General features: G+C 38.8%; 1 protein-coding gene across 1 annotated transcript in view; it reads left to right on the top strand.

Moving 5' to 3' along the window:
- LIN52 (lin-52 DREAM MuvB core complex component) overlaps positions 1–9,399 on the top strand; it is a 47,358-nt gene extending 37,959 nt beyond the window's left edge. The window contains exon 6 of the mRNA XM_075030213.1: positions 6,958–9,399. Within this exon, the coding sequence (XP_074886314.1) occupies positions 6,958–7,013 (56 nt within the window). The 3' untranslated portion in view covers positions 7,014–9,399. The remainder of the gene's footprint in view (positions 1–6,957) is intronic.
- Positions 9,400–12,000: the final 2,601 nt, after the last annotated feature.

The raw sequence follows: 12,000 nt of genomic DNA, 5'->3' as shown, positions 1-12,000 counted from the left end.
TTTTATTGGCTTCGCAGAGAGAAGATGTAACTCTTTCCCTGCTTTGGGGGTCAAAGGGATCAGGTCTTTGGCCCCACAGGATGTTGGCTGCAGGCAGCTCCTAGAAGTGGGAAGTACTGTAGGAGTTTCCTTTAATATGGGGATCACTCAGGAGAAAATATCTGCACATCTTAATATGTGACCTGGAACATAAGTTTAGTAGCTCCCTGGGCTTTGGCAGGGATGTCATTGCCCCTTGCTTTGACTGTTTTCATTGACAGGGTTTGTCCATCTGTATGTGAATAAATACTGTTTGTAGTTTTTGCATTCGAAGCTCTGTGAACATCATTGTTTGCAATTTAGTGCAAACAGAATGGTATTGCCTTGTAAGGTAGGGAAGTCTGATTAGGAGAACAAGGTAAATTATTCTGCAGAGAAGGAATCTGATTGTTTTTTAGAGCTGATACAGTTTTAGTATTTACTGATAGCAACAATGACATTTTTGAGGATATCTTAATCTACAGCAGATCTGTTATCACCAGTCTGGATAATCCTATGATCTCTGAGATCTCTTATCAGGTATACAATAAAACACCACTAGTATGGGTGGAGAAGAACAAGGTGGAAAGAGGTCACATGAGGATTTCATGATTCAGGAACGCATTAGGTATTTGATTCCCATTCTGAAGGCTCTAGCTAACACTCACTAAACTGTTTCACTGGTTTAAAAGTTTATCAGTCTCAGCTATTTACCACTTCTCTGTCAGAGATTACTGTTTTCATAGCATACTGGGAGGAGCGGTCCACGTGCCTCACCTGCTCTGATTCACAGCCTGGCTTTGTGCAAGCCTCCACCTTCTTTGGCATTTCAAAACAAGTCATGCCAGACTGAACTACAGCTGAAGTAAGGGCAGATTCTGCTGTCTCATTCACCAAGGGAAGGACAGTGATGCTTTGTACCAAAGGTGGTGGTAATATTTTTAAATGCTGCAGCAAGACTTGACAGAGCTCATCTTTCAGAGCCTGAATTCTAGCACGGTTGCTGACTCCTTTAGTATACATCTGTACATCACTCCGTACTGAGGCTGTGACCCCATCTGTAAGATGGGAATTAAATCACTGTATGTCTCAAGAATATTGTGAATCTTGATAAACTTTGCAAGTGCTTTGATATTGATTATTGAAAGATGCCACAGTAATGCAAGCTTATTCCACCTGGAGGTTTATGCTGATTCTGTCTTCTTACCTGAAAAATGTCTTTCAGGAGTGCTAGATGATTACGCTGGTCTTCAGTGTAAATGTAACAGTTCCTGAAGCACAGGTCTGAGTATCTGCACATGCCAGTTCTACCTTCGCTAAAGGTGACTGACACTGCTTTTGCTAACCACTGCTCTCCTGAGATGGCAGTTCCAGCTCTTTATGAAATTGGGCTTGGTGTAGCTTTCACCGATAAGTATTTGTCAAAGGCCCACAGTCATCAAGTAGCAGTTCATTTGACAATTACATTAAGGAAGTATGTAGTTAGCAGAGTAATTGGAGCTCTTTTTATGAAGGAAGAGGAGTGAGCTGGTGCCAGCAAGCATCCAGGTGGTGGTAGGCTTTTGGGGGTCTGGTCTCAAGATAGAAAGTGGTCCTTATGATATCTCTCTCTGATAGAAGTTCAGATTATGTTGGCTGGGTAGTAATATTCTGTTGGTCTTGCCTGACATAAGCCTCTTTTTTCTTTGAGGGCTGTTTAGTAATAATGTCAATCTTAAATATTTTTGCTGGTTTTAGATTGCCTTTTTGCCTTCACTCCCCCCACCCCTGCGACTGATTTTTTTTTTATTCCCCTTCCAAATGCAATACTAGTTGACCCCAGCCAAAAGATGTGGCTTTGCCATTGGCTTTCACAAGTCCGCTCAAACAAGACTCCCACAGTTACTCACAGGCAGATTCCTCTAGGTCTTTTTTATGTCCTACCAACTAAGAAAAAGAATGGTTGTGTCTTCTTATCCTAACATTGTGTCTCAGGACAAAAGAAGTAATTTCTGATGCAACAGACCCTTGTGATAGAGGGGTTAAAAACCAGAGTAGTGTTCTGCTGTCTCTCTGCAATTCATGTTCTTTGCCCTGAACTGGTAATTTCCACTGATAGTTCGTCAGAAATAAACCCTTTTAGTTTTGTTTTCTGTGTAGTCCTAAGACACAGCAGTAGCTTGAGAGTGCATGATTAGTACTTTAAAGGAATCCTTCCATGTTGAAAAACAAGTTCTTTAGTTACCATAAATACGACTGAATGGGAGGAATAACTGATAAGCTAACAAAGTATGACAGTGCCTAAAAAGAACCTTTTTGTAGTCAAGAATGTAGCATTGAAAGTGTGATACTACAAGACATTTCAGGGCTAAAAACATGTTCTGTTCACAGGGCATCAATTGTATTTCCAGGTTTTTTAAGTAGCAAGGCCTTCAGATTTCAACACGGCTACAATTTTCAGGTCAGAGGAAGAGCACAGTCAAATTTGTCCTGTAAGTTGTACATCTGGGGGAGAGGCAGAGAAGCGCTTCTTTAGCAGGTGACTTCATTTTAAAATATTTGTGATCTGAAGATGCTCACAGGCTTTGTTTTGAGATTTTTAGGTAAGCCCAGAAGTAGTAAGCAGCAGAAGGTATAATGATCATGATAAATGTATGATAAATACAATTTGTCACATACATCTTTTACATAGACTTTATTACCAAGTGTGTTGCGCTTTTGCATTTAAGTGTATGTTATGTTAAAAAAGCGTGTACATATGTATGTTGCTTAGGGATTCTCCTGGATGAAAGTTGCTTATATAAGTGTAAATCACTGTTTTCGTTGTTGATTTTATAGCAGTAAATCCTTCCATTATTTCCTGGCTATCCAGACCTTATGACACAGTATGTCCTGTGCTGTCCTATGTGTGAGAAGGCTTTTTATGGGGAGCAATCAGGCTGGATCCCAATCTCCAGGGCAGTGGTTTTTTTCTAATTAAATTGTCACCGGAAGGACTATCCGGAACAGCAGTTTTCATTTTCAATCGAGGAAAAAACATTATGAGTCTTTGTCATTTGATTAAAAGTTACTTAACCTTTAAATTGCTACAGATGTAAAGATAGCTCTGAGTTTCCAATGTAATCGCCTCCAAGTTAAAATCAGGAAAATCTTTGTGTAATGAAACCCATATGTCATAGTGAAAGGATGCAAAGCACTGGCAGAGTGGGCTGCTCTAGCAGGAGATTCTGCACCCAATCTTGTTAACCAGGACTGCTTTTGGTAATCCCTCATCTCCTCACTTGTAGGAAATCAATCTGTACTACTGAATCTTTTCAACCAGCAACCACAAAATTTACTGTGGAGAGGCAGCTTGGGGACAATCGTAGAAAAGGAGCCCCAGGCAACAAGGCTAAATGCGGGATTGAGGGATTGAAGTTCTAAAGAGGAGATTATATTAAACCTTATTCTACTCCCCTATCAAGTAGAAATGTCTCCTCCTTTCAGCCCCAACCTTTCCTACCCAATACCTGTTCATGAGATCTGCTTGGCAGATTTTGCCAGGCAGGAAACTTAATTCATACAGTACAGCATTCTCTGTTAATTATAACAGTCTGATACCATTTTTCAATACATTTCTCTGAAAGAGTCTATTCAAGAACTCAACTTCCATTGTAACCAGTGCTGTTAACATCTTAAAGTGTTTTTTCTACAGTCTTCAGTATCCTCTTCCTCCTCTCTAGTAGGTGAGGTTAATTTGTATCCAAGCTATTGCGATCGTATCCATTGTTGATTTTTCTATTGTAGTAGAAGCACAGCGTAGGCAAGGTTGTAAATCGTCACTTGACATGGAGATTCATATTTCTCTTTCATACTGCACAGCCTCTGTAGTGTCTGTTTGCTGGTACAATGAAACCTGCACTCAAGCCGTCTCTTCACTTGAAGACCGTGGTTTAAGCAACCATTTGAAAGAAAAAATCCCCAAGGTTTTCACTAGAGTTTTGTCCAACCTTTTAATTAAAAAATCCACCTCTATCTACTACGCAACTGGCTTCTGCTGGTCCCTTGGGTGGTTGCTTAAGGCAGGTTTTACCATCTCTCTTAGACTGCAATCATATTTAGAATGTGGGTGATGATTTCTTCGTTCACAAGCTCTTCCCTCACTCCAGCAAGATCCAAAAGGCCCCATTGGAAATGATATTCCCATTATTAAGAATTCATTTATCAGAAGCAATACTGGGTAGAGGAGTCAGTTTAATATTAGAGGCTTTTCTGTGCAAAACCCAAGCTCAAATCATACTCCAGTGCAGATTAAAGAGGAACAAAGGGGAAGGAGTAGCCAAGACGTTTGAACGCAGTAGCATGTAATATATATTTGGCCTGTGTTTACCAGGAATACATTGAACTGTGGTTCTTGGGCAGATAAGAGAAGCAGCTGAAGCAAGGGAAACAAGATTGTTATGTTTGTGGAAACTTGCCCTTAGTTTGGCTGTGATTTTTTTGTGATATGAGGATGTTATTTCCTGGCCATTTTCATACATATACAAAGATGTGAAGTCCTTTTTTTCAGTTTGGCATGATATCTTTAAATATAAACCCGATGCAAGCCTGAGTATGTGAGGAGAAGAGGAATACAGAATAGCAGAAGGCTGTCTCCTGCTCCTAATGGGATTTTGTAGCAGCATGTGCGAGTTTGTTTCAGAAGTCAGAAATGAACAGATGTTGGTATAAATTACCTCTGTGTCTGATGTCTTGCAAATTAAAAGCGCGGTTGGCATCACTAAACAATTTCACCAGGTTGGGGGGGGAAGCGGGCGGTGATTATTGTAGCAGGTCGGTAAGAATCTTTAAGCTGCAGCAGAACAGGATAGCAAGGATAAAGGAATGAAGAATAAAATGAGAGGTCTGTGAATTAATCAGAAATGTTAACATCTCCGATGACAAGTGAACAGGAGGGCACGTGCTCTGGAGCAACCCCCAACCCACAGTAATTTCACTCAGCGTGCAGAAGGAGTCTATGCTCTCTGCCTGATTTATAGGGTGCAGCCCTCTTTGGGGGAACAGAATTGTCATGCATTCGTATATCTCCTATATGGGACTCCGGAAAACTTTCCACTCTATCAACTACAGTTTGGCTTTGTGCTTTCTCCGTTAAGAGCGTTTTAAAACCATGCACTGTTGATGGTGCAAGGCAGGGAAGTGTCAAACAACTGGTGCTGAAAATGTATTCCTAGCTGAAATTTTTAAAAACTTGCATTTTTATTTAATCATGTTCTTTGTGCATAACAACTTAGTTCTGGACAAAATAACAATCCACTCTGCCCTTCTGCAGCACCTTCTATTTGTGTTCAAATAGCACTTAAAAGATACAAGCTATCTTGCGGATGGAAAAGTAGAAGTACAAACCAGTACTTTTGTGGTAGTTCATGCTGTGAATCAGAAGCAGAGTTGGGAATGGATCCCAGATGATATAACTCACAGCTGCAGGCATGAACCAAGCGAATAATGCAGTGATCTGCTTGAATCTGCAGCCAGTCTGAGGCATGTTCCACTCACAGCAGTGGACTTTGCAGCCTATGAATATCAGACAGTTCATAACACCACTAATTGTTTTACAGGGATCTTGTTGATGACAGTACCTTGTGGTACAATTTTGGGTAGACAAATTAAAATGTAATAATATAAAGAAGAGGCTTTTAAGGCACAAATTCTAACCTTTAGGTAAAGAATAACAAAATGTCTTTACCTGAGGGTGCGTACTGAGTATTTTAAGCTGAACATTTTTATTACATTTTAGTTCTATTCTAACAGATATTCAGTAATACCAAAGGAAAACCCAACATCAGCAACAAGCCCACCTCCAGTTTTTATGCTAATTGTCATTTCTGTTACTCCTCTCAGTAGAGAGGTCAGCAATTGAATGGATAAAACAGAAAATGAATTCCCGTTTCCTTCCAGAGTCTCACTAGGCTAGCTGTGGGAGACATACATGCTTTCATCAATCCTGTGAATAAAAACCTCCATGTTTTGATGCCTGTCAGTCCAGCACAAAGCTTACACCTTTATTTAAAAGAAATTAAGGGAAGCACTGGTGGGAAGATTGTCATTCTCCAGGACTCAATTGCTAATCGTGTTGTCTTTGATGCATTGTATTGTTATTGCAAGACAAAGATAGTATTAGGGCTGCTCTGCCAGTTTGTGAGCTTATGGGCTCACAAGTCAGAAATGTCTCGTGCAGAAAAGTGGCTGTGTAAACCCTGCTGTAATACAGCTACCAGAGATTGATGGTGCCAAGAGTGAGAGAGAGACATATAAACCTTGCCTTGCTGTATTAAACATCGAAGGACTGACAATGCAGAGAGAGAGAGAAGACCAAAGCTCTATAAACTTTACTTTATTACACCATCCATAGATGAACTGCATTGAAGGAATATAAACCCCATTATATTACAGCATCCAGGGACTGACACTGCTGAGAGAGAGAAAATGCTGTCTAATTTCTGTTGAAGATCATAGCATCCAGGGACCAATAATCCTGAAATGGAGAAAGAGAGAGTTCCATAATCTGTGACGGATTATAACATTCCAGAACAATTGCTCTGAGATAGAGTGATGGAGATCTGGATTACACCATTTGGAGATGGATAGTACAGAGAAAAGGAGATGCTGCAAGAGCATAACGCCCTAGGAATAGAAAGCATAGATTGTATATAATGAGACAGCCTGTGGGAATTATTGCTGAGTTTAGAAGATTCCAGGCCCTGCCTGTATTTCTAGGATATCAGGAATTCAAGCTGAAATGCAGTTTTATTTATTTTCCACTTAAAAAAATAAATTAAATAAGCCTTACTCACTGTTGGTATAAGAACAAAATTAAATTAATTTCTTATCCTGTGCTTAAAATCTGTAAATTATACAATTGTTTGGGTTTCTTGGCTTTTTAAAAAATATTAATCTCTTTTTTCTCCCTTGTGATTTCAGCTAGAGAAATGACTCGAGGGAAATTCCTGAACATCCTAGAGAAACCCAAAAAGTAGCTGCCACATCTGGAGTTTGGACAAAAATACCCCAACTAGATCATTTTATGTACTGCGGATCCAGATGAACCCCAGAACTTCTAAGAAGTACAAAGCTTTTGCTCTCGACCTTCAGAAGCAAACATCTCTTTTTGCTTCCACAGCTCATCTCTTTACTGGGGAGACATACTGCATACACAGGTCACAAGGATTGCAATTGGTTCTGTTGGAATTCGGACTTCATCTGACCATAAGGTGTCCAACAGGAGGACTCGGCCCTGACGTGCTGTGACGAAGTTACCTGTTTTAATCAGCTATTGGAAGTGAACAACCATAGTGTCCTTATTCAGTTGCTCTCAGTGGCAGCACCAGTTTGAAGTACACAGCAAATCTGACACTGGCCAGTGTGCATCATGAGGCTTTGACTTTTTTGTGTGTCTTTTGTCTTAGATGCATTGATTTCCTATGTGCAATTTATGTGCTAAAAGATTTGAGCAGAGTTTGGAGTGCGGATTGACCAATAGCACTGGTTCAGCAGGAGCATATGCTTTTAGTGTAGAAGCTGAGTGCAGTCTGTGCATTAGATTCCAGTTACTCACTGCCTTCAGAGAAGCATGTCTGGTACTCCGAGGAGGACCTCCGGGCCTTTGGTGTACCAGGAGCTTCATCTCACTCTGAACGGTTCTTTAGTGAAATTGAGACTGACAGACCGTAGGGAGTAAGAGGTGTTACTGTATCATGAAGGAAAATACCCCTACAGAAACTTCGACCAGTACACAAAGAAGCAGCTTTGTCAGTCCACTGCAATTCTCTGCTTCTTACAGAGCTAGAAACTGGAGAAAGTTATCAAGTTGAAAAGTGGTAATATTTTCAGTTAGCACCCCAAGAAGGGGCAACAGGATTGTTAGCCACGTTGTGAGGATGGTATGCTTTTACAGAATCTTAACATTTCTGAAAATAACATTTTGTGGTATTTTTAATTACTTACAAAACGGCAACCTCAAAATTTTCTTCCCCTACAAAACCAGAATTTTTAAGACAGAATTTTCTGTGACCTGGTCTCTTTCAGCACAGTTTTGGGCTTTATTCATCTTACAGTTTAATGCCTTTTCCTTCTGTTAATGCACTTCTGCATGTTCACCCCTGAGAAGAGGTAAGAAGCATGTTCAGACTTCTTATTTTATTTAAGAGAATAATTTTTTTCATTTCATCCTCTTTCCTTTTCCTAGAAAACAACCTTTTAAGCATCAGTAAATATGTTCTTTTTAGGGTACAACATAATATTGAAACATCGTTTGAAGGGCAGGGTTTTTTTCTCTATTTAGAAATGGTTTTTTTAGCATGCAGGCTTTTCAAAACTTGACGTTTCCCAGGCTGAAGTCACATGTGAGAGGAGAAATTACTTGGAAATAGTACATGTAACAGGCTGTCCCTAGAGCATTGTCTTTTTTCTGTCTTTGCAGAGAGAGGAGGCTCTTTTCAGGTGCATGTGCAATAGAGGAGGAGATCTTTTAATCAAATAGACTTATCTGAATTTTTACTAAAATGCTGGTGGCCTTTTGGTTTGCAGTCTGTGGTCTTGGTTATTACCAGTCAGAACTAGGCTCGTTTTGGACAGCTCCTGTTAACTAAGTTTAAGCAGTTAAATCCCACATCCCGGAAAGACCCTGCACAAATACTGAATATTTAGGAATGTCGGGAGTCTGATCTTAAACTTAATGGATTTATTTCTGTACTTCACAGTTTATGCAGGGCTGAGCTTAACAGGAACTCCATCCCTTGAGAATATGAGAGTTAAGACAGATGAATGTGAAGAGAAGCTGAAAGCGATAATTCAGAGACTGAGAAAAAACCTGCTGGTACAAACTGATGTTGATGTCGCTTGAGGTATTATATTACACATTTTGAATGCAATTTTAAGTTTGTATACTATATATATAATATATATACACATATATGACATAATGGGATACTTCATCTGTATCACCAATACAAGTTTGTGCATTTTATAGAGGTTTGTTGGCCCGACACATTAAGGAATTGAGATCTGAAAGGAGGAATATAGGAGAAGATATAAAAGCCTGGCATGGAAGTATATGTATATTTTCTGTTATGTTCAGTAAGGAATTTCGAACTTTAGGTAGTTTTTAGTAACATATATGTGTTAAAAAAACCAACCAAACAAAAACCCCCTTTTACCTTATGCAATACTTATCTTCTATAGGGCAGTCAGTAATGTATGCTTTAGAGTTGTGATATTTATTGGCTTTGTACTTGTCATCTGTAGAGATGAGTCAGTGATGTATTTTTTTATTGGTAATATTTATATGTACTTTTGTATTAGCCAGAGAATTGTAATCTGTCTGCTACTGCTTTGTGGTTTGATAATAAACAAATGCAAAGTTCAGAGATTCGTCTGGGTTTCCAAAATAGCCCTCTGAGATGCAAAAGCTTTTGCTTAGCCACCTAGGCAATACACTTCCTCAGGCTCTTCTTCACACTTCTGCATGCCACCACAGGGTTTGGCCTAGTGCTGCTCCATTCCCATCAGTAAATAAATATTTGGCAATATCCAAATGGTACTAAGGGTTTTCACACCCTTTTGAACCCAATTTTTTTCCTTCAGAGATGTCCTTCCTGACATCCCTGCAGTATCTATCTATACAGGAAAATCTGGGTGACTTTTTGTTACTAATAACCTTCTGTATTTTGAAACAAAAAAAAAGTTTTGATAAATTAAAGGTGGGAATGAAGAATATAAGAAAATCAAGATTTGGAAATATTAATCAAGCTAATGCATTGTTTTATAAAGTGTTTTCATGTGTTGGTATGTTAAATGTTACTGTGAGGTTCTTGGAAATAAACCCAATATGTATTTAGTTCCTTTTAAATGCCAGTGTTACATATATTCAGTTGTAAAGGCTATTCACTTCAGTCTTGGAGTATCAAATGCTTTGTTGTTTAATCCAGCTGAGAAAAAATTCTTGTTTGTTATGCTAATGATTATCAAAATAAAAGTCTAGTAGCACTGGCAATTGAAGAGCGTAATATTCCATTTAAGTCAGTGTTTTGCCATTATGAAATTAACAATTTTGGACCAATGCTATAACCCACACTTCTCAACTTTGCTTTGTATTTCCCTCAAAAAGTCACCTAGAAATAACAGATTAGTGAAAATTGACTAATGCAACTTGGAGGTAATGTTTGAACCTTATTGTGGTTTATTTTACTGATTTTTATGTTACATAAAAATGTAAGGTGCTATTACAAGTCAAATCACAAGCCCGTCTTATCTGTAATCTTCTCTTTGATTATAAACAGTTGTAGAAGGATAGGGAAGGATATAAACAAAAGGCTTACACAGAGTGATTTTGCTTTAGGGTAACTTACACAGCATTCAGCAATCTGTTTTAGTTGAATCTGGTCCACAGCAGACCTTACCCTCCATAAATTTTTCTTTGTCCTAATCTGTCTGTACTTCTGGCCTCTAAAATGCCCCTGGACAGCGAGTTCCATAATTCAGTTATGCAAAGAAAAGTTAAAAAAAAAAAAAAAAAAAGGCGGGGGGGTGGGGCTGGGTGGAAGTCATTGTTTGTTTTAAACCTGCTTATAATTCCATTTCGAACCTTTCATTTCTTTTATTGTCAGAAACAGTTGTTTGGGGCTTTTTGTTCTTTGATGTCTGTGCACTACTCATGATTTTTCAGCTCCTGCTATGTTTTTGGTTCCATGGTTATTTTCACCTTCCTTATGTTCGCAATGTTCAGTTGTCTGTCGTCTATTACAGCCCAAGATGGCATAATCAAAATTGCAGAGCATTCAGAGTGCAAGCATACTGTGGAGGCGTGTAAGTCTTAATTACAGCTTGTATTTTGTTCCTCTGCTATTTTCTCCCACACCATCATGGGCTAAATCCTGTTTTGAGTATCTCTAAGAACAGCATCATCACTTATATTTGCAGTCTGTGCATGCAGCTGATCTCATCCACTTCATCTTCAACCACAGTAACTTGTCTTAGGCAAACAACACTTTTTCCAAATCATGACGACAGTCATGCCAACCATTTCATGTTGAGGAATTGATACTGGGTAATTCCATCATCAGCCTATGCAGTACGTAAAAAAGATAAAGTAGGTCTTTGTCATATGGTCTGAAATCCTGGACTCCTATCCTACCACAAGTTCAGTAACGTTGCATAAACATTTCTGTAATACTTCTGAACTGATACCAATTTTTTGACATACGCAATCAAAGAATAAGACAACTTGAAAATTACTGTTGCAGAAAATCCACAGACTGTTACGTATGCTCTCCTAAAGTGGGCAGTGATTGAAAACACCAGAGATATCATCTTGATAGAGACATTTCAGGCATCCTCACATTTACTCTGAATTCCTCCTAAGGAAGAACCCCAGGCAACAAGGGTACTCGTAGTGCAGAAATGCATCACATCTTTGAGTGAACTTTCTGAACATGACATGCAGACTTAATATAACATGAAAATAATCCTCACTTCTTAGTGTTGTACCCCCATTTTTCATATGCCATTCTGTACTGACACTTTTAAAAAAGTCATCAGTCCTTAGTAGAAAATGATAATTCATTTAAAGACAATTTTCCAGGAGGTCCTCCCTGTATCTTCAGCCCAGCAAAATCATAGTTGGACAAAAACTTCCCATGGACCAACAAACTCTGAACTGAATGAAAGTGATTAGAACAAGAAATGCAATGTTGTAAACACATTCCTGTAATCACTATAGTAAAAACTTCCCACCACAGAAATATCAAAACCCACGGTTCCTACTTCCCAGCATATACATCAGCCAGTGTGCCACATACTTTCAAAGGTATTGTGTGTGATGCCAAATATGCATTGCCCTGATAAGAGATGAACTTTGGTATTTTTAAAAGGCAAGAAAAGAAAAAAAAAAGAAATACAGGAGAGAAAAAGAAAATCAAGGAAAAGGAAAGGGAAAAGGAAACAAAAAAGACTGGATCCTTTTGGTTT

Source organism: Buteo buteo, chromosome 6 (assembly GCF_964188355.1).
Source record: "Buteo buteo chromosome 6, bButBut1.hap1.1, whole genome shotgun sequence".
NCBI lineage: Eukaryota > Metazoa > Chordata > Aves > Accipitriformes > Accipitridae > Buteo > Buteo buteo.
This window is presented reverse-complemented; position numbering and strand designations above follow the sequence as displayed.